Source organism: Acomys russatus, chromosome 24, assembly GCF_903995435.1.
Source record: "Acomys russatus chromosome 24, mAcoRus1.1, whole genome shotgun sequence".
NCBI classification, from domain to species: Eukaryota; Metazoa; Chordata; class Mammalia; order Rodentia; family Muridae; genus Acomys; species Acomys russatus.
In genome coordinates, this window is record NC_067160.1 from 20,868,917 (window position 1) to 20,893,198 (window position 24,282).

The following is a 24,282-nucleotide window of genomic DNA, read 5'->3' on the forward strand; positions in this document are numbered from 1 at the left end:
CTTACAGAGAATAGTGCAGCTTTGAAAATGAGAGCCTGTGCCATGAATACAGCCAAGCCAAATACAAACCAGTTCATAAGTGAGTGCTATCACAGCAATGAGTTAAGTAGATAAAGTTGATCAATATTTCCTTCTGAACTCATAGCATAATCAAATATGAGCAATCAGAACTTTCATGTCTTTATTTATACACAGGTGTTTTTTTTAGAAACTTTAATAAAAGAAAGTGTTATTAGGGAGCTTGCTTACAGCTTCAGAGGGTTAGGCTGTGATTATCATGGCAAGAGACAGACAGGCATAGCACCAAAGCAGTAGCTGAGAGCTCTACCTCCTGATCTGCAGGCAGCATGTCGGAGGTGGGCCTGGTGTGGGCTTTTGAACCCTCAAAGCCCCCTGCCCCTAGTGACATATTTCCTCTGACAAGGCCATCTCTACTAAATCTTTCCAAACAGTTCCACTGGGAACCAAACATAGAGGGCATCCCATTCAAACCACCACAAGAGATTATGAAGCTTGTGGTATTTGTTTTGGTTTAGAAATGTTTTGAGTTGTATTTATTCAGTATGTGCACGTGTGTGTGTGTGTGTGTGTGTGTGTGTGTGTGTGTGTGTGTGTGTACATATATACATGTACATGGGAACATGACCACATGCCATAGCACACATATGGAGGCTAGAGAAAGACATTTTGGTAGTCAATTCTCGCTACCAGGTGTGTCTTGGAGATTGAAATAAGTCCTCCAAGTTTGGTGGCACATACTCTACTTTGTTAAGCCTTCTCACTGGCCTGAAAAAGAACTTAAAATACTGCAAATTGACACTTTCTATCAATTGTCAATGGCTTTTTCCCCCTTGGTAATTTCTGAAATGTCTCTTATTTATATGCTTACATACTTCATTTATTACAGGGTGTATGAAGTAAATCATTGCATTCCATTATTAGTATGAGGTTCATTTGAGAACCACAAATAATCAGGAGGCACTGGACCCTATCTTCCATAGCAGGCATTTAGTTCCTATTTGTGTAGACTCTTTCAGTTCACATTAGGGGTGAAAAGTTACAGGAATCTTGCTATGTGTCTGAACCAGTGTATTGGTGTATCAGAAGAGCTCCTAAATATACATTAGATAAGACTCAGCATAATTAACCAATATAGTGAGGAGTAGTGGGGGGCGGGGGAGGCAATTCCAGACACCGGGAACCTCCCCCGAAGAACCCAGCCAAAAGGCACAGCCAGCATCTGTGAGCTGCACTTTGTCCCTTGAGCTCCATCATTCAGGCCACAGCTCTGTCTGCCTTCCCGAGGAAGTCAGCTAGCCCTAGAAACACCCAGGAGTCCTGCCAGTACCTAGGATATTCAGGTGGTCAACCAGCACCAGGAACAACCAGATGGCTAAAGGCCAGCTTAATGACACAATCAACAGCAGCAAGAGCCCAGCCATCCTACTACAACATGCCCTGCATATCCTAACACAGCTGAAACACAAGAAAATGAGCATAAATCCAATCTTATAAAGATGATAGATGCCTTTAAAGAGAAAATGAAAAAAAAAATCCCTTAAAGAAATATAGGAAAATACAATCAAACAAGTGAAATAAATGAACAAAATGGTTCAAGACCTGAAAATAGAAACAAAACCCAAAACAAAACAAACTAACCAAAAAACCATGAACTGAGAGAATCCTGGAAAACCTAGGAAAAAGAACAGAAACTACAGACCCAAGCATCACCAACGTAATACAAGAGATACAAGAAAGAATCTCAGGCATAGAAAATATGATAGAAAAAAATTGATACATCAGTCAAAGAAAATATTGAATCTGAGAAGTTCCTAACACAAAACATCCAAGAAATGAAGGACATCAAGGAAAGATCAAATAGAAGAATAATAGGAAAAGAAGGAGAAAATTCCCAGCTCCAAGGTTCAAAACAGATTTAAAATAATATAATGGAGGAAAATTTTCCCAACCTTCAGAAAGATATGACTACAAACATACAAGAAGCTTACAGAACATCAAATAGGGTAAACTAGAAAAGAAAATTGTCCTGCCGCATAATAATCAAAACACTAAATGTACAGAATAAAGACTACTAAAAGCAAGGGGAAAAGGCCAAGTAACGTATAAAGGCAAACCCATCAAAATTACATCCAGCTTTTAAAAAGAGACTCTGAAATCCAGAAGGTCCTGGCAAGACATCTTACAGACCCTAAAAGACGACAGGCATCAGTGCAGATTACTCTACCCAGCCAAACTTTCAACCACCATAAATGGAGAAAACAAGTTATTCCATGACAAAACCAAATTTAAACAATATCTATTCACAAATCCAGCCCTACAAAAGATATTAGAAGGAGAATGGCAACCCAAGGAGGCTAACTACACCCAAGAAAACACAGGAAATAAATAGTCCACACCAGCAAACCCATACTACAAGAATACATGCTCAACTATGTTGATAGCTTTATTCACAATAGCCAGAAACGAGAAACAACCTAGATGTTCCTCAACCAAAGAATGGATAAAGAATATGTGATATATTTACACAATGGAATACTACTCAGATATTAAAAAAAGGACATCACGAAATTTTCAGGAAAATGGATGGAACTAGAACATTTCGTCCTGAGTGAGGTACCCCAGCCCCAGAAAGACACACATGGTATATAACTGGATAATAACCATAAAGTCCAGGATAACCATGCTGCAACACAGACCAAAGGAAGCTAAGTAACAAGAAGAGTTCAAGGGAGGATGCTTGAATCTCACTCAGAAGGGGAAATAAAAGATAGACATCATAGGTGGGGAGGGGAACAAGAGGGATAAAGTGGACGGATCAAGTATAGGGAGGACTAAGGGAGAGAGGACAGGGAGAAAGAGAGAAAGAACTGAAATGAGGCATAGGGGGAGGGTGCTCTGGGATGAAGGTGACCCTAGACAAGACTCCAACAACAGGGGATACAGGGCCTGAAATGGTTACCTCCTGTAATAAAGCAAGATGTCCTATAGAGGGATGGAAACACCAACCCACTCACAAAACCTTCGACCTACAATTTGTCCTGCCTACAAGATGTGCAGGGATAAAGATGGAAAAGAAATTGAGGGAATGGACAACCAATGACTGGCCCAACTTGCGACTCATCCTATGAGAGCCAGCCCCTAACACTATTAACCATATCCTGCAATACTCGCGGACAGGAGCGTAGCGTAACTCCCTCTGAGAGGCTTCACCCAATAACTGAAGGAAACAGATGTAGAGACCCACAGTCAAAGATAGGCAGAGCTCAGGGAATCTTGTGGAAGTGTTGGGAGAAAGATTAAGGGAGCCTGAGGGGTTAAGGACTCTACATGAAGAGCTACAGAGTCAACTAACCTGGGCCCATGGGGGCTCCCAAAGACTCAGCTACCAACCAAAGAGCATGCATGCATGGGTCAGACTTAGGCCCCCTGTTACACATGTGCAACAGATATGCAGTTTGGTCTTCATGTGGGACTACAAGTGAAGCAGGGGATGGATCCCTTTCTCCTGCTGTGCTGCTGTGTCTAGCCTCAATAGGAGGTTTAGTCTTAATGCATCCAAGGCAGGTTAATATACATGAGAAGCCTCTCCTCTGAGGAGAAAGGCAAGGGGGAGGGGGAAAAAGAAGGGAGAGGTGGGGACTGGGAGGAGAGGAGGGAGGGGAAGCTTCTTTGGTCCAGATGTAATGTAAATAAGTACATTAGTTAATTAATGGGAAAAAAAAGAGTGTACCAAGCATCCTTCATGCAAAATCAGCAGGATAACACCTACCCAAGCCCCCAGTTCCCCTGTTTAAGGCCTGACTGTAGGTGATACCTTAAGCTATTCTGCTTTCCCTACTCAGTCTCCAGGCTTTTATTTTGAAGTGAGGGCCACTGTTTCTCACAAGAAATGAGCTGTCTGCTGTATGATGCCTCTTCCTCTGAAGAATTGTCACAAGTCCTTGGCTAGGATTTCCCTAGCATTCTTAGAGCTTGGTTCATGAGGACTGTCACGTAATCTGTACAATACCAAGGCCACCAACCATCTCTTAGAAAGATAACCAATGCAGCTGGTAAGGTGGCTTTGGTTGGGGACTTTTGGACTAAGTAGTGTTACTCCCATCAAGATTTTCTTTAGGTGGCTGAAGAGATGGCTCAGCTTGATAAAAATCGCTCTTTCCTTTCCAAAGACCTGAGTTTGATTCCCAGCACCACGAAAAGGTGGCTCACAACTGCCACGCTTCCTGCTCAGGGCACACAACACCCTCTTCTGGCTTCCACAAGAACCCCCTCTGCGCACACACACACACACACACACACACACACACACACACACACACACACATACACACACACACAAGAATCATATGTATAAACAGAATGAAGGAATGAATAAATAGTGAAATACATGAATGAGAAAGTGAAGCTGCCTGTAAAAACAGCCAGGATCAGGGGTGACACCACAGCACAGTGGCGACAGTTGGACTGCATGGCTACTTTCTGTTGAGCAGTAGTTTTCGGTCACCCCTGCCCCCCGCCGCCCCCCCCCCCCTGCAGGCTCTATCGATCATGACTTTCCAGGGGCCTTGCCTCCAAATGGTGCTTTTCCTTCAGATTTTTTTTTAAAAGATGAATTTCTGTTTTTGTTTTTCTTCATAGTGCTGGGCAAGAACCACAGAGTTAGCGTCTGGTGGCTCGTGCTTGTCTGGGCCCCTCGGCTCTGGTTATGAGGCTGAATGCAATAGAGGCTTTGACTTTTCTTTGGTAACCATGAATGGGATAAAAGCCAAAAAGAAGAAGAAAAAAAATCCACACACTATTTGTGGGTCCGTGGGGTCACTGTAACATTGAGTTGCACTGTTTCCTCTTCACCTTTCACACAGAAAGAGATGGGGAAAACATATCTACTTTACAGATTCTGGGAATTGACAAGCAGGAAAGACTTGCATTTTTCACTTTGCTTTGCCCTTTCCTCACTACTGCTGCTGCTGGTACTTAAAGCAGTCATTTCCACAACGTCATTTAGGAAGTGGCCTCTCATCTTTCTTCCCTCACCTTCTTAATGTTCTTCCTCATTTTCTCCTTTCCTGCTGTTTGTAAATGGCTCTGTACTCCACAGAGCTCAGAAAAACAACTTTTATGAGGAGAGCCAAGAACGTAGGTAGTTGAATATTAAGGTCATTCCAATCCAGTCTTAAAAAAAAAAATGTATGGATCTCTTGTCTATCTGTGTGTGCCTGTGCACATGTGCACGCCTTGTGCTTGTAGCAGCCAAAAGAAGGTGTTGGGTTTCCTAGAACTGGAGACACAGTATGCCCAGCTAGCAACCAATCAAGACACAGACAACTGTTATGTTCTAAACTAGCCTTAGTTAACCTGGGGCAGGGCAGACATTAATCCTTTAAACTACTTCCCATAGTGGGGCAGGTATGGGATCCCTGTCCCAATCCCATGCCATCTGCTTCTAATAATTTCTATCAAGATACCTCCCATCCATAATCCCAAATACTTGCTAATGTTTTTCATCTGGCCCAAATCTCCATCCACACCAGCCATGTGCTTCTCTTTCATCTAACCCATGGCGGCCTTCCTGTCCTCTTCTCTCAGGACTCTCAGGTTTTTCCTCCTCTCCTTCTTTGTAGAATTCCTCTCTCTGTCTCTCTAAGCCTGGGAACCTTAGCCACACCTCTCTCATCTGCCCTGCCCAGGTGGGATGGTTTTTACTAATTGGCATGAAAATACATCAGACCTAGCTCCAATAGAGCCACTACATAGGTGCTGAGAACCAAACACTTGACCTCTGAAAAAGCAGCAAGTGATCTCAACTACTGAGCCATCTTCCCATCCCTTCCTGCCTAGCATCTAGTGTTAAGGACAATTCCCTAATCATAGGGAATTCCCCTCAGTCCAGATTAGTGGTTCTCATGCTGCAGGGCATATTAGAATTCCCTAGGGGCTTTTTATGGATTCCTAACGCTGCTTAAACTACTCTCACATTCAAATTACCTAGTATACATGATGACTGGCTGGGTGCCATACAGAAGACATATTTGTGATGTGATGGTCTCTAGATCATTCTAATATTCTAATTATTTCCACCAAATAGAATACTACAGGGGTATAAGTAGATCCATAGCAATACCTCATACTCTTTATACTGGAAGATAAACACTTCAGAATCATGGCAGCACCCTCTCTCCTTACTGAACTAAATAATGGGCTCTGAAAGGGCAGATGCTTTTTTTTATGTGCAGTGCTTCCTATTAGACATTGATTCCCAATCTTACTATGACTCATCAGCAGTGGAGACTCTTCAAGATGCTAGATGACTAGGTCTCACCTACGGAGAGAGGAACTCAGTTGACCTGTTCTCATCCAACACTGACATTTTTGTAGAAGCTTCACAAGTAATTCTAAGACGTAATCGAAGTTGAGAGGCACTTCTCAGACTGCTCATAATTAAATGGGAAAAGGGAGCCTGTGGATTTTTATTATGTATTTTGTAGCATGAATATACCTACCGTTTCTTAGAAATTTTACTTAGGAAATTATAAAAAATGAATTCACAGATAGTGCGCTTCCTCTTCAAAGTGGCAGAATATTAATAGTGTCCCTGTGTACAAGGCTAAACCAAAGTTTGGTGAACGGAAAAGAACCGAGGAAAATAGTCTTCCGGAAAAGGCCAGTGTCTAAGATAGGAATAAAAAGAGCATAGGACAATTTGTTGTGAATATATAAGAAAAGGAATGAAAGTGAAAAAGAATATCAAACAAAAGGCAGAAGAAGAGAAAGAATGGACAACTTGAAATGTTAGTCAATTTTTTTTTATTAATTTTTGTAACTTTCCACTACTGTACCTGGTACCATAGCTTTTTTCTTTTTGGCCAATATTAAAACTAGATATCCAATACACTCTTTTTAGTTTCCATTCCATGAAAAATTTAAAGATGAATTATTATACTTAATGTGTACTTTTTACATTTAAATTTTCAGATAGATCATTTTTTTTACATGATAGAAATTTACTTCTAAATGGCATCTTGAAGATAGAAACACGGACAAAACAATAAATATAGAAACAAAAGCAAAATCTTTATTCTTTTGGCTTGATTGTAATGTGGCTTACCGGTAGCTCTTTACGGTAATAGCATTTTTCCTGCATGCATTCACCAGCACACTACAAGTCAATAGCTTTAGTATAAGGAATCTACATTGAGTGTTGTTTGTGAAATAAAATCTTTTGCTGTAATTGGCAATGTCATTTCACTAACTGGTTTTGTGTAGAAGGAGGAGAGAAAGAGAGAAGGAAAAAGAAGAAACAGAGAGAGAGAGAGAGAGAGAGAGAGAGAGAAAGCTTGGTTTCCACATCATATCTGATACAGCTCTAGTGCCATGTGGGTCAGTAAGATTCTATCTATTCATCTATCTATCTGTGTAAACAAACATTAGGAAAGATGAGTGAATACTAGGGAAATGCTGGGTGAGGGCATCCCATTCAAGCAATGCCAAGAGTATCATCTGCTCACTTTGAAGCCTCTTGTCAATGATAAGGCATTACTATAGAAAGCAAATGAACATTAGACTTGGAGTGAGAATTGTTTCCAGTGGAAGTATGAACAGGCCCGCAGTACCAAGAATGAGAACAGAACCCTACACTGCCTCTGAGTCCTTATCTCTTACTGTGTGAAGGGCCTTAATTAAAAAGTGCTGGGGACAGAAACTAATGATATGACTGTAACATCGACCTGAAGATACTTTGAATTTCCCGTTTTATGTACAAAAGGCTGAAAAATAAAATAAAATGAACCCTCCCCCCTTTTTTTTTTTTTACAATATTTATATATATGTTTTTAGAAAACTCTTAACCGTATACTTTCAACAGATCTAAGCAGCTTGCCATTTGTTTACGTGGCCAGACTTCTTGCCAGAGTGTTCAATTAAGGTTGGGAGAAGAAAGAACAGGGCACCCCTTCTCGTTTACTGCAGCCCATTGCTCAGTGTCATGAAGAATGAGTTCCTGGTGGAACGGTTCGCTTCACTTCACCACTGACCTATGGCTTCCCTATTAGACTTCTGGACAGCGGAAGGGTTACGATACAGCAGCATCAGCAAGAGAGACATGCAGCAGTGACAGCTTCAAACTCTAAGGGAACCAATGACACCATGTCACCTGTTGAAAGCTTGCAAACTATACTTAACTGTGGTACATATTTGATGCAATAAATACTGTGCTTAAATCATTTTTGTTTGCTCAAACATGCACCACTGTGTAAAATTACTATTTACAAAGCAGACTCTTTTTTTTTTTTTTTTAATTGACATACACTATGTCAACCTTACCAAGAGCAGAAAATGGCTAAACAATACTGCAGGAAAAAGCAGAATCAACTTCAGAAAGTGGCAGTGGGGATGGTTTTTGGTCATTTTGGGTTTCTTAGAAAGGACTGATAGGATTTGTTTTTGCCAAAGGACACTTATCAAAAAATGTTATTAGTCATGCTGCCAGGACTCTGAGCATGTGATGGTCTGTGTGTGCATGTGTGTATACATATATATGTATATACACGGCCATATACATATATACATATATACATGTACATGTAATGAATTATGTAAAAATAAAACAACTCTTTGATGGTTGTGATTCTATGGAACATTTACAGGCACATTAAAATTCTTCTGGATGAAACGCTTTAAAAATATGAATAGCTATTTAAGCACCTCAAAAATCTAAAAACATCCTGAAATAAGAAGTAAACTCCTTCCTTGTCTGATGGGATATTTTCACATGTAAGTAAGAACTGCAGCATGCCTTCATTGAAAATAGATCTCGTTATACATAGAGAAATGTGGAATCCCCTCCTTCATCCCTCTCCCGAAACAGAAACCCATTTACAAAAATAGTCACATAGAAGAGTAAACAACCCGTGGATTAAAAAAAAAAAAAATGGTGATAAAGTCACAGCACACATTTTGTAAAAATATGGCAGGTGTGGCAGTTAAAACACAAACAGTGGTGACAGTTACTGCTATCAAGTGTCATGTGTTAAATTTACATAAAAATTTAACTTTCCTCCCCGTTTCCATTGTTCCTATAGTCTGAGTAGCCATTGCGCTCTGCTCTTCAGCAGTGTCAGCTGGTTGTGAAAACAGGAACCTCCTGTTGGTGTTGTTTGTCTGGTTTGGTGAGTCCCAGTTTGCTGACCCGAGGTCCTGGCTTGTTATAGGCACTGACCTTAAGTATACACTTGTAGAAACAGTCAGTTTGGCATAGACCTCCTAAGGGAGTCACAGATACATCACCAACACAGGCTGTAAACAGTTGATCACAAAATGAAATATTCTTTTTTTTACTTTTTTTTTTTTTATTTTTTACTTTCCCTCATATCTTTCCCTTTGTCCTCTTTTTCTGATTTGTCCTTTTCAAATTTTTCCTTCTCTGGTTTTGTCACACTATCATAAGAAGGTGGAGAAGTGGTAGAAGGTGTCACATCAGTTTTCTCTGGCGTTGAATTCTCATTTAGTTTATCAGTGATAATTTCTTCTTTGATTGGCGTTCCCTCATCTTCTTTGCCCTTGTCCTTTTTATATATAGATGAAACTTTCTTTACTTTCTGCTTCAGGAGGTAGCGCCTGTATGCTCGCTGGATGACAATAGCAGACACCTCCTCTTGTTTGCGTTTCAGAGTGGTGGTAATGGGCTCATAAGAGACCTTGGAGGGGTTGGAAGCCATGAACCGCTCTTCCATCTGGATTCGAAGGGCGTCCATCTCTCCACTCTCACCCAAGACCCGCTTTGTAAAGCGAATAGGATGTCCAGGCAGTGGATGCGGTCTCCAACTCACCATGGGCAGGTCCATGGCGATGAGCTGGACTTGTTTGGCTTTGCAATGAGGATGGCGGATCCAGGCAGCTGCGAAGTCAGAGAGCTTGCAGAACTCGAGGAACTGAGTGCGTCAGGGGTCGAACTTCTCCAGACCTCATAGAACATCTCAAAGTCGTCCTCACTCAGGGCTCTGCACTTTCTTCAGTGGCAACGCTGAAGTTCCTCCAGGATACCGCGATGTACATGTTCACCACAACCAGGAAGGATATGATGATGTAGCTGACAAAAAAGAAAATCCCCACGGATGGGTTCCCACAGTCCCCCTTCACTGAACTTCCAGGGTGGTCTTTCTCGGGGTCACAGTCTGGAGGTCCACTATTTAGTATAGGGGCCAGCAGTCCATCCCAGCCCGCGGAGGTGGTGATTTGAAACAGGCAGATCATGCTGTTGCCAAAGGTCTCAAAGTTGAACATGTCATCAATCCCAACTTCCCTCTTGACGTAGGCAAAGTTGGACATCCCAAAGATGGCGTAGATGAACATGACCAGGAAAAGCAGGAGGCCAATGTTGAACAGCGCAGGAAGGGACATCATCAGAGCAAAGAGCAGGGTGCGGATGCCCTTGGCGCCTTTGATCAGGCGTAGGATTCGGCCAATCCTGGCCAGGCGGATGACTCGGAACAGGGTAGGGGACACAAAATACTTCTCGATCAGCTCTGCGAGGAACATTCCTGTGAAAACACAATAGCCAATAATGTAACTACAGCAAAGAAAATTTTCTGTCATTAAGGCAAGTACTATCTACTTTACAAACTGTGCATATAAGAATAACATAAACACCTATACATTTATTAATAATTTTACTATATCAAAGGGTAGCAGTATTAGGAAGGTTGAGAACTACTTTTCTAAATGAAGATATTCATGGCCATTTTTAGTCATTAAAATATCTTCTATCATAGAAAGATGAAACTATTAGAGGTCTAAAGTGGCTAAGCACAGAATAGATTTATAAGTCTAAAACACTAGTGCCATTGTTCATGTAAGAACTGTATGGTAAAGCATGCAATGATCAACTGTGTATTCCAAATGAGAACTCATGGTGAGAGTGTTTCTTTCTTAGTTGAACACATGTATAGTAGAATACACAAGGGTGGGAGGCAGATTCACTTGGACATGACCTCTGAATCTTGTATTAATACAACATTATATGACCAAACGTCAGCTTGTGGTTTTGTTAAGCATCTTCATAGTCTTCATAATAGACAAAGACCCAAGTGAATGTATGTGCACAATCTGACACTACAATAGTATTTTATTCACTGGAGAACCAGTCATTGGGGCAGTGCCCTCATTCACTCTAGTAAGAGAACTGAGAAGTAGTGGAGAAAGGGAAGCCTCGTGGCATGTCTTCTTTGCCCTAAGTCTTTCTTTAAAAATTAAATAAAATGTTTTAATTAATACATAAAACACAAAAAAACTGTATATTTGAGGGGCGTCAGGTGGTGTTTCCAAAGAAATATGCACTGTCTAATGTTTTAACATCTTTATCCTGAGACCTTTATCTTCATATTGAAAAGATTCAAAACCCGTTCTCGCCCTTTTAGCGTCTGCAGGGTATTGCTGTTATCTGTAGAGATCCTACTGTGCAGCTGTAGCCAAGAACTTCTTGCTTTTCTAAAACTATAGTTCCCTTCCCATCATTCATCCTCTCCCTCTTGATACTTCCCAGCCTTGGCTCACCAACCAGCCATTCTCACCTCCTAGGAGGTGAGACGTTCATATCCCCCATCAGTCCTTCCCACAGAAATTGGGCAGAGTGGTGCAGTATTGGTCAATAGTAAAAATCTAGATGCAGATGTTGCTCTGAATTATTGTGGTCTGTGTCATGGTAACCAAAATAAAGTCAGACACAGGAAAACAAGTCACGGGTCTGGAGCCATGGGATGGCTCACTTGCAGGTTCCGTTTCCAGCACCCACATGGCAGCTCACAACTGTCTCTAACTCTACTTCCAGGGGATCCAGTGTCCTCTTCTGACCTCAGTGGGCCTTACTTGCATGTGACACACAGGCATGCATGCAGGCAAAATATCTACACACATAATTTAAAAAAGAAATTAAATTATATGATTCTTCTGGTTAGTTTCTCAGTGAATATAAATGTATGTATGTATGTATGTATGTATGTACGTATGTATGTATGGTATGTATGTATGTACGTATGTATGTATGTATGTATGTACGTATGTATGTATGTATGTATGTATGTATGTGCGTATGTATGTACTGGTTTTTCGGGACAGGGTTTCTTTATCTAGCTCTGGCTTCCCTGGACTCACTTTGTAGACAGGCTGGGCTATACCTGTCTAAATATAGAATAGCACTATACCCCAAAACTGTCATTCTTAATTAAAAATATCTTTTGCTAAAAATGCTATTATCATCCAAGCTGCTGAAAAACAGTGCAAACTGACTTGCCAAATGTGGAGCTCTCATGACCTTCATTTTATACAGAACACACTATCTGAAATGTGCAAAAACATGAGGTATGCCTTGACATATTTTTTTTCCTTCTCAGTGTATTTTTCTTTTCCTCAAATAGGCCCAACCTAGTGATTGGGACTTCCTTCATTCAGTGGTAAAGCATTTGCCTTATATGTTCAGGGACTTTAGGTTTCATCTTAGTATAAAGCAATATGACGATGATGATGACGATGACGACGATGATGACGATGACGATGATGACGACGATGATGATGACGATGATGATGATGATGATGATGATGAACCAAGCCTTTCCTTAAATCATATTATATTTACTTTTAGGTTCTTGTTTGGTATCTTGTTAATGAAAACTTAGTATATTTTTGACAATAATCCATTTTGGATTTTTTAGTACAATGTGTACTTGTAAAAAGAAACATTGTGAACTATGGAGAGAGCTATCTGAACTCAAGAAAATCATGAAGCCTGTGTGTGTTATATGTAAACACATGCATATACACACTACTTCCATCATCAGAAGATCATATCTATGTATCATCTGACTCCTTTTAGGGATTTATGCCTATGTGAGTGTTAGTTATTCATTCAAAGCAGTAGTTGTGTATAGCGTAGGAATGTGCCTGAGCATAGGAGATAATCTAAATTGAAGTTATTGGCTTGTAAATTGAGGCAAGAAAGTAAAAAAGAAAAAAAATCCACATAATTTTATGAACAGATGAAATAGCAAATAAGGAAAACCAAAAGGAATGGACTATTAGACCTTATCTGAAATTTTAAAATGTAAGAAACATTTTTAATGTTAGACTATTACTATGAAACACTTTTCACTTTGTTTGTTTGTTGGTTGATTTTTTGAGACAGGGTCTCACTATGTAGTTCCAGCTGTCCCAGAATTTGGTATCTTCTCTACCATCTCAAATACAGGGGTTACTGGCATTCACCCCTACACCTGGCCCCATGGGGTTGCTGGGTAAAGCTCCCTTTCTTACCTACAATGGAGAGAATGACCACCACAAAATCAAAAATATTCCAACCAATGGTGAAATAGTAGTAGCGGAGGGAGATGAGCTTGAGCACACACTCTCCTGTAAACAAGACGATGAACACCAGGTTGATCCAGTACAAGATGTTGGTCATCTCCTGACTCTGGTCGTCAGTTTCCACCATCATGGTAACCATGTTGAGACAGATGAGGATCATGATGCTGATGTCAAAAACTTGTTTGGTTACAAAATCAAAGACCATCCCTTGAAATTTGTTCTGGAATAAATAACACAGACAACAAAGTACACTCATACATACTTTATGAAGATCTAATTCAACTTATCTGGTTTCAATTACAGTAACATGAAAATTTATCTTCTGTGAAAATATGCCATTCTTGTGTTGTCCTTTGTCAGATTTTCTCAATTGAATTTTATGAATATTACCCACGCTATAAATTTTATAAAAAGAATGTTTTAAAGACCCAACTTTTCTTAATTGTATTTGTTTCACGAATACTATTCACGCTACAGCTCTGTGAAAAGAATGGTAAGAAAAGCTGGTGGTCTCAGTGTCCCAAGCAACAGGATGTGGTTGTGACAGACTGTCTGTCAGCAGGTATTTGCAGCTATAATAAATATTTTTATTCCATGTGCTGGGCCGTGAACATTAAAACTGCCTTTTAAGACTGAATAAATACTTGTCCCAGATATTTATTTCCTTTTATTTTTTTCCCCAGCCTCCACCAACCATGTTCTCTTCTCAAAGCTTCTAGCCAAGGTCAACTTTATAAGAGATATTTTCTATTATGTATAATAGGTATATTATATAATAGGCATACCTATACATAATAGGTAAGAGTGTGGGTAAGAAAGCTGAGGAAACTGGATCAAATTCTATATCTTGTGATATTCTACCAAGGTTAATTTCTTAGCTATAACCACATATAACATTTTTTTGTGTGTGGTTATATGAGATGGATTCTCTTCACACAGGTAAATCCACATAAAGATTACATAGAGTGAATCTCTTGTTAACAAGTTATGATTCACAACTTGGTCAACTGTGTTTGTTCTACTTAATTTGAGCCTCATTTCCCTTTTCTTTCTTCCTTTTTTGATAGAAAGTCTCACTTTGTAGTTCTAGATGCTTTGGAACTCACTGTTTAGGCCATCCCCAACCTTGAATTGTGCCTGTTTCTGCACCTTGAGTCCTGATAGTAAACGTATGTGCTACCATGTCTGGCTTGAACATCATTTTCAAGACTTTATTGGCCTTACGTCTTGCTTGTGAGAATAAGTCCTCACTTGTAAAGAGTTGTCATCAAGAGAGAGTGTAAAGGTTCTTTTTGCCTGCATCTGTTAAGAGATTCTGAACCTCTACAGCTCAGGCCTTCTTGGAATTTTTGTAGGGTTTATCTTCTCAACTCAAATGGTGGAACTCTGCTACCTACACATTAATAGCTGCGTTCCCATAATTTGATACTTGTGGGCCTGTACTCTCCATCTCAGTGTTCTGCTCTCTCCTTTTCAGTAGAAAATTTTGGATACAAAATAACAACTGTTCTGTTTGGTCCTTTCCTCTGAATGCACTGGTCCTTTCCTCTGAATGCACCTTGGCTGGCTGGATTGGACCTCTACTTCTTCATATGCTTTTTTTTCCCTCCCAGATGTCCTTCCATTGACTAGTGCCAATTCCAACTTCCTGCCTTAGTTTCTAGTCACCATAGTTCGTCTTTGTATGCTTTTCGTATTCCCTCTATTGATACCACTTTTAGTACAGCACACAAACTCCATCCCATCATTTTAGCTTGCTCATCCCTCTCTTATCTATCAACACTGCTTTAAATTGCAACTGTTCTGTGCTCTCAGAAGACGTTGTTTATTCACCCATCCTGAGATTCCTGGTGCTGCATCACAGATAGAGTGCCTTTGTTTGCTGTTGTAGTTTCTTCTTTCTTCGTCTGGTTTGGAGGATCCTTGAGACAAAGCTGCACCACCTTCCTCAGGGACACAGCCTCTGTTAGTTAATCCAGACTCTCTTAGAAGCACAACTGGTCTTTCTTTCTTGTGAGAAGGACTAGACAAAGCTCCTTACATTTATTGCGTATGTAGCATCTTAATGGGATACTTCAATGTCTAATACCAATCCTGAATCCCTGCCAATTTAAATCCTAGGGCATTGGGTGCTGTGAAAGAAACTGTATAACCCTGAAGCCTTGGCCTACCATGGCACATGTTGTGTAAATTATTCTGAGTCCTAAACACTAATTAGCAACCCTCTGTCCATCCTTTGTTCTGAGGACAATTCCAAACTCAGAGAAATTGACCACTCTTTTATCTACGTCTTCTCTGTTAGTTGTTGTGGGCTATTACAGTTAATTAGTGTAAAGAAAGCCCTAAACAATTTTCTTTATTTCATCATTTTTGGTTCCCATCCTCCATTCTTGTGTCACTCAACATCCCTTGAAGAACTTTGTTCCTTTTCCTCTCTAGCCTGAACTGTCCATTCCTGGATCACATCCTGTGCAACTTTTGTTGTACTTAGCAGTTCTCCCCTTTCCTGAATGTCTTTTCAATGCTTCAAACTTACTATCTAAATCACAAAAAGCTTCTATTCCACTGTGGTCTTTTCCTCCCATCTCTACCCACTTTGGCTGCTAAATTCTACAAACCGAAGCCCATGGTTCTCACCTCACACATCCTACACTGGGACTTCGAGCCTCCCATTGTCACAGCAACAGCCCACCATTCCTATTCTTGACTTAGTTTTTGTTAAAAGTCACCTTTTAATTTCACTTCAACAACAGTCTCCAAACCCATTCACTCTCTCTCTCTCTCTCTCTGGTGTGTTATTTCACAGAGATTGGGCTCAAGTTTCACTTATCTTTCGTCTAATGTAGTATCCCTCTGTCTCTGAGCTATTGGAAGATTTCCATACTGAACATTTGGTTGAACCTAATTATTTATTGTTGCCAACAAATTCATAAAATCAAGAATCTTGGAGAATGCTAATTGGTCTTAAACTCTGGGTACTGAGTTGGAAGAGCATCAAGAAGTAATATCTCATGTATTCTTTAGAAAGAATGGAAGAACTGAAGGCCTCTCCTGACTCTTCAAAACAACTAGCAGTAATTGAAAAATGGACATCTAGAATAGCTATGAAAGTCATAAAAGGCATGGCATAGTCCCACTTCAGGTCAGGGGAGCTGGGAAAACACAAAAATTAGTTGTATTTAAAGGCATAAGGAAAAAACCCATGGTTGTATTTCATTCATGATTCATTCAACTGATGAGCTAAGCAGGCACGGGGACTGCCTAGCTGTACCAATCAAGCCACAAGGCAGTAAAGGGAGTCCACTGTTTCCACATGACAGATGTAAATATTTTTAATATCATCTCTATATTATAAAAATATCTTCAATATCATTATTTTTGTGATCTACTATCTTTTGTGACAAAAAACATTTACATTTATTTTATATGATTATATATAATATATTATATATTAAATAATTTTGGCATATGTATATGTATGGCATATATGCATGCTAATGAGTCAGAATATAAAGATGGGACTTCAAATTCAGAAAAGTACTTCTTTCTGGGAGTTTGGCTGTGTGAGTGACATGTATCATAGTGCTCACTGATAAGAAAGAAGTCTGTTCTTACAGCAGGTCGAGGTATGGGTTTTTGCGGCTTCTTGGACCCCAGCTTCTTCATGGCATTATAGTATTTCTTCTGTTCTTCTGTCATAAAAATGTCTTGACCTCCGAAGTAAAGGAAGAAAAGCAAAGTGTTGTTAAAACCAAGTTCTTTCCTAGCTGTAAAATCCACGTGAATGCTTGTGTGAAGGTTGATGTTCCTGATATGGCACTTTGCATTAAGGAAGATGTACTCAGTCAATTTATTAGTTATATCATAGCAGGCACAGCCACACGCTGGAGGTTTCAGAGCATTGTGTATGGACTATGAATGATTTAAACTCTTAAAGGTCATTAAATGCCAAAATCACCTCTCAACTTTGTATTGTTTTTCTGCATTTTGGAGCACAAAGGAAGTGGTGTGATGGACTTGGCTCATAACGTACAGCAAAAAGGAGATCTGGAAATACTTATCTTTTTTTTCTGTTGGTTGAAGTTATCTATGATGACACCAATGAAAAGGTTCAGTGTGAAGAATGAGCCAAAAATAATGAAGATGACAAAATAAAGGTACATGTATAGATTGTCTTCATATTTGGGTTGCAATTCTACCTAAAATATGAAGTATGGTAACAATTAGATTCAATAGGTTCATAAAAAGTGCATCATTGAAATTTCTAAACATGAAACAAATGGACAAAAATTGGACAGATTTTAGGAACAACCAGGTCTAGTGTACCTTTTGAATGGTGCAAGACTATCCTCTGACTTGGGGAAATGAAAGGCGTTCATGCCAAAGTTTAAATAACTATAATAATCTCACCAAATAAACCCCTAGATTGTGTATGTTCTTTTCCTCAGTAAGCAAAGATCTCAACACAACTTGCAAATAGGATTACCTCTTCTCACACAAGAGAAGTCAGAGCCTCACTACACTAGTTAATAATAATTAAAATAGTTAATAATAGTCCTCTCCACCTGTGAAATGGAAACACTAGAACCTATAGTGTAGCTTGTGAAAGTTAAGTATGTATAAAAGTATAAAAATGTGTAAGGCTTAATAGTACACACTTCCCAGGTAGTCTAGAAACCACACTGTGCATGTACACGTGGGTAGGTTGGTAGGGTCTGTCCTTCCTGATAGTGAGTGTACTGACTCAGCATCTCCAGGAGGTGCTTTTTGTATTACAAGGACCCTCTGTCTTGTCCAGACCTTGGAGGAAAGCGAATTGTAATGAAAGCCTCAGCTGTAATCAAAAGGCCAACACAGGGCACGTTTGATAATTCAGTTAATCAATCATGGATGATAAGCAATGCCAACTGAAGCCTACTGTACCATAATAATAATTTTGAGTGTCATGACCAACATGTCTTTACATAAAACATAATAAAATAAAAAACAACAAATCTATTTTAAATCTAAATGTTATTTGAATCATCACTTGACTTATCTGTGTGTATGTATGCATAACTTTGTATTTCAACACTTTTAAAATTAAATACAACATACTAGATCAAGTTGTCTAACATATAAGCTTAAATAAAATACCTTTTATAAGAGAAACACTACAACTTAAATACCTCACAAATCCTTGTGTGTTTATTCTTCTGCATCCTATTCTCTATTCTAGACACTATCATCACTGGTAGCAACATAATTAGCCTTCTTTATTGTATTACTCATTCTCCATTTTTTTGGAGTTGATACCTTGATATTCTTTTCTTTTTTTTTTTTTTTTTCTGTAGACCAGGCTGGTCTAGAATTCACAGCCATTTGCCTGCCTCTGCTTCTCAAGTGCTGGGATTAAAGGCATTCGCCACCATGCCCAGTGGACACCTCAATATTCTTGAACAGTATGTTTATTTTGTAGCAATTTTGAATTGATAGAAAAGCCGTTGTGTGTCTTTGCCTTAATGTGTCCACATTCATTTTTCCCACTATATAATATTTATTTTTTTGATATTATTTTTCAGTTAACTCGAGTTCTTGTCACTTCAAAATGTTTGTTTATAAACTGACTGTCCTATACATTTTATACAAGTATACATTTCTAAAGACTATATTACAAAAAGCAAATAGCAAATCATATCTTGAACTTTATTAAATAATGTACTAGTATCCGTTTATTTTGTCTTATTTATCTAGCAGTGGTGCATACATGCACATGCACATGTGAGTATTAGAGGACAACTTTTAGGAGTCAGTTCTCTCATTCTGTACATGAATGTGGGTAGTGGGAATTGAACTCAGATCACCAGGCTTGGCAGCAGGCACCTTTACTCACTGAGCCACCTCTCCAGCCTCCAACTATATTGCAAAGAATAACTTACTCATTTTTCCACCATTAGCATGATATAGAGTCCTTATTACTTTTTATGCTTGGGAATACTAGAAATTATCCGACTTTAGTACTGTCAATTTAGTAGGTATATAGGTAATGTTTCATTTTGATTTAAATTTGCATTTTCATGATGACTAATGAAAGTAAAAGTCAGACCCTGGCATGGTGGCAGGGCTTTAGTCCCATCAGTCAGGAGGCAGAAGCAGGTGTGATATCTGAGTCAAGGCCAACCTGATCTACACAGAGAGTTGCAGGTCAGCCAAGGTTCCATAGTCTTGTCTCAAATAAGTAAATTACGTTAAATAAAAATGAAAGTAAAAAATAAAAGCCAGAAACTCTTTCTCATAATTTGAGTGGCCAATTAGCTTGTTTCTAAGGGAGAGAAGGAAAGTCAGCTGTGTGCCATGTAGGCTGGTGCTAAAGGCAGAAAGAGCTGTGAGTGAAGAAATCAAAGGGGCAGAGAGAGCTCCTGCACAGTTATAACACCGTTTCCAGTCAGAGCTCAAAAGTGTTCTGCCACTGAATACGTTGAGCCTCTTTACTTCAATGGTGAAGCGAGTGATCACCAAGCACACGAGGCTCCTGTGTCAATTCGATGAGATAATATGAAGTAATGCTTGGTATCCTGAGCAGTGATGAGTAAAACATTACTATCATGACTCAGAAATCACCCACGCTGGGGTTGCTGATGCCATACAGGCTTTTTGTTTGCTTGTTTGTGGTTTTTTTGTGTTTGTTTGTTTGTTTGTTTCCCTTAGCATTTTCTGCCACCATTGGTCTTATTTCTGATTCTTCCTTTTTATGAACAACAACAACAAAAAAGTCAGGGATTTTTTAATACAGAGAACTAATTGCTGTATAGAGATAAGCTATTTTGAGAGTAATTTGGGGGGGGGGTAGGTCTAGCAATCCAGAAACCAATTTCTTTCTAAAATGCCACTTTCTTTCAGTAAACTGTACGAACTTAATACAAATTGAAGCAAAATCTCCTCTGTGCTCATAAGGTAGATCTTGCAAATCCCTGCCTTTTCTCACACACTTCCACCTCCTGGCTAGAGACACTATTAGGTCTGGCTTATTTGTTCTGTTTTCTGTGTTCCTCGCCATTAGTCATCATTAGTCATATCCGTCCTCACAGAAGATCCAATGCCAAAGGAAACTTATGGTAGATGAATAAAAATCGCCCTGAGGATTTCTGTTCACAAAACCAAAATATCCCATTTTGAAAATACATTCATAAAAATTTAAACACCAGGACCCAAGCTTACTAGAAAAGATAACAACAACAACAACAACAAATCACAATGAAGGGCTGCAGAGAAGGCTCAGCAGTTGAGTATTTGTTGCTCTTTGAATGGACTAGCACTCAATCCCCAGCACTCATTTGGTGGCTCACACTTGTCTGTAACTCCGGTTCCAGGGGATTTGAAGCCTTCTTCCAGCCTTTATGGGTACCAGGAATACATGCAATGCGCACACACACACACACACACACACACACACACACACACACACACACACACACAAATAGGCAAAATACTCACTTACATAAAAAGAAACATTTAAAAGTATACAGCAAGTCAAGAAAAACTTTCTAATAAAAAATGTAAAAAATTGGCCAGCTTTGACTTTTTGGTTATAACTATTTTTAAGAAGAGTAATATTACACTGTTTTATATGTTAAGTAATTTTAACTCTGTAACTAAAGACTGGGATCCCCAGTGAAATCTTTTGAAAGAAATAATGTAACATAAATACCTTATTTTGGTAAAATAGTTGTGTTCTACGCATTGATCTATAGTTATATGGGTTTTTTTGCCATCAATAATTTATAATAATGTAGATATACTAATTTGATTCAAGTAAGCAATTTTGCCTAAATAGACTTACATTTCTTGAGTCAACAGCTGCATACATGATGTCCATCCATCCTTTAAATGTGGCCTGTAAAATTGTCAAAACATTTACATTTCCTCTTTATTGTAGTTTAGAAAAGAAACTATCAGAGCAAAAGTACAAACGAAGAAACAAAACCTTGGCAGAAAGCATCCTGGGTATCTTCACCACAAAGAAATGATAGATATTTGAGATAATAGACAAACTTCACCTGGGTGCACATCACAAGTGTCTACACGTGTCAACACTTCCCCTAGCACCCACGAATACAAACAATGAAAAAGTGTTTATGTAGTTAACTGAGATCCAGTCTCATGCATTTGTGTAGCATGGCTTGTGGCTATTATCTAAACTCTGTGGACATGCTTGGTACTAGATACAATTATTCACTACCACGTCTTATAAAATCTTTGCATGAATTTTAGCATCTATAATGAAATCCTGATTTACCTTCACAATATATGGTCATAAGAGTCACATCAACAGCCTTTGATGGTGATAAGTTTCTAAGAGTGATTATTATAATGAACCCTGAGAAGCACTTCAGGGTCAGGGTGTAGGCATGAGACAAGGTTGAATATTATTCCATGTGTGCATGTACCACATTTTCTTTAAACATTCACCCACTGATACATTTAGACTGATACCATAGATAATGGTTGTAATATGAAATCAGTATGAGAAAGAGATGAGATAGCACATATGTTTTCACACATGGAGATTGTGTTTCCATTGGGCAACTGTCCAGGGCTGGAATCACCAGATCATATGGTAGCTATTTTCTAAGTTTTTGAAGAATCTCTGTATTGTTCCTCATATGACTTACTAACTAAAGTTTTCACGAACAGCATGTCAAGGTTACCACAAACTCATTATCTTTCTTCTCTTTGATGATAGTCACTCTCACAGCTGCGAGGGCACAGCTCATCCTGGAAAAAAGACAGCCTTAGACACATCACAGGCAACTGCAAAGTAGTCGCTTACCACTTGAAGCAGAGAAAGATATCCAAGTCCCACGTTATCGAAGTTGACTTTGACATTCTTCCACCTCGCCGTCTGATTGCTCTCTATGAGAGCTTGGCATTCACTATAGTTGTTAACCACACTCACATCAAACATTTCCCCAGTGGTGTAGTTGATGCAATGATAGAACTTGCCAGCAAAGAGATTCACTCCCATGATACTGAATATGAGCCAAAAGATCAGGCAGACCAGAAGCACGTTCATTATGGATGGGATGGCACCTAGGAGAGCATTTACAACAACCTGGCACAGGAGGAGAAGGAAGGAACTCGTGAGAAGACAAGGCTTTATGTTCACTCACTTTCAAGTATTACTAGAAAACAATGATTTGGCTTGAGAAATGGCCCAGCTGTTATGAGCACTCTTGCTCTTCTAGAGTATCTATGCTGGGTTTCCAGCACCCATATCAGATAGCGAACGTTTCTCTGTAGCCTCTAAGGGCATCTGAATGCATGTGTTGCCTATGCATATACTCAGACATACAAACATACACAGAATATAAATAAATACATCTTTAAAAAGGAAATAATGGTTAGGAGCTGTAGATCAATGACTAATGGTATTTCCTGCTCCGAATGATCTAGGTTTGATTCCCAGCATCCACATAGAGGCTCAGGACTATCTGTCGCTCCAGTTACAGAGACCCTGACGCACTGTTCTGGTTTCTAAGGCCACCACACGTACATGTAGTGCACATGTATATATAAGCAAAAAAATATACACACACATAACATAAAATATAAATCTTTATGTAACAGAGAAAATAAGAATCAAATTATAGAAAAATATGCTTATCCTAAAAGTTGAATCTTGGGTAGAAATATCTAATAACTAAACATAAGAATTTTTGTTTGTTTATTTGCTTTCTGAGACAGGGTTTCTCTGTGTACCCCTGGCTATCCTGGAACTCAATTTGAAGACCAGGCTGGCCTCAAATTTGGAAATTCATTTGCCTCTGCCTCCCAAGGGCAGAGATTAAAGGCATGTGACACCACCACCCAGCACAGAATTTTAAATTCTAAAATTCAGAAGAATATGAAATAAATTTTATATTATGGGGTGTTCTCTTAGGGGGCGAACACATACTTAACACTTTTTCAAAAAGAAATGGAGATAATTAAAATCAACAAGTAATTAAGACCTCAAGTAATGGCATAAATTTATGAGATAATCCTAAGAAAAATACCCCAAATGAAAAGTATAAAATACCAAATTGAGAACATTTGAGGGTGCAGTATAAGGGGGAATGTCTGTCAGTCACATGCACAGCCTGAGATTTGGTCCCAAGGTCAAGAGAGAGGAAGTGGGGGTATATTAAAGATGAATTTGACATAGAAAATGTGAAATACATTCTAGTAAAAAACATTGAACACACTTTGTTATTATTGTTGTTATTTAGTCTGCAACTGCAAAAAATGGGATTTTAAAAATTACTAATTAAAAAAAATTAAATAGCTAGCCTACTATTTTCTTCTATGCTACCATACATAGAAAAACATACACAAACATGCCTATACTCTCACACATAACGTTAATCTGTGGTTGTGCTTGTAAACTTTGATAAAGTCAAAGTAACTATTTTATTCCCATTTTTGTTTTTGTCTTGTTTGGTTTGTTTTTGAGACAGGGTGCTGCTTTGTGGCTCAAGCAGGCCTGAAACTGACTATGTAAGATGGCATTCCCATCCCAGTGCCTCAAACCTCTGAGTGCTACGATGACAGGAAACTGTTTTAAGTATCACAAAAAAAGCACCCATTTCTACAAGCTACACGGTTTTGTTTTTGTTTTAAATACCCAAGACCATGGAGTCAGGGTACAATCATTTTCTAGGTGATGACAATATGTGCTTTTAAGCTTTTGTCCCAGGGAATGACAGATGTCAGCATGAATTCCTCCTGGTCCTTTGTACTACCTTTCTAAGGGAGTATTAGGTTTCCACAGCTGACCTACTTTTTAGACATCTAAGTCTGTGTTTACAAACTAAAAGGCCAAACTCAGACTTCAAAAGGCACAAAGGACCTAATACAGTGCAGCGAAGACATGGTGAGTCATGATTGGGTAGC

The 24,282-nt window shown here is 39.1% G+C and overlaps 1 protein-coding gene across 1 annotated transcript in view; it reads right to left on the reverse strand.

Annotated features, from left to right (window-relative positions):
- Window positions 1-7,852: 7,852 nt before the first annotated feature.
- Scn2a (sodium voltage-gated channel alpha subunit 2) overlaps window positions 7,853-24,282 on the reverse strand; it is a 72,713-nt gene continuing 56,283 nt past the window's right edge. Inside the window, 10 exon segments of the mRNA XM_051167151.1 lie at window positions 7,853-9,805; window positions 9,808-9,838; window positions 9,840-9,973; window positions 9,976-10,011; window positions 10,014-10,556; window positions 13,321-13,591; window positions 16,987-17,091; window positions 17,433-17,570; window positions 21,191-21,244; window positions 22,181-22,462. Of these exon segments, the coding sequence (XP_051023108.1) occupies window positions 9,366-9,805; window positions 9,808-9,838; window positions 9,840-9,973; window positions 9,976-10,011; window positions 10,014-10,556; window positions 13,321-13,591; window positions 16,987-17,091; window positions 17,433-17,570; window positions 21,191-21,244; window positions 22,181-22,462 (2,034 nt within the window). The 3' untranslated portion in view covers window positions 7,853-9,365.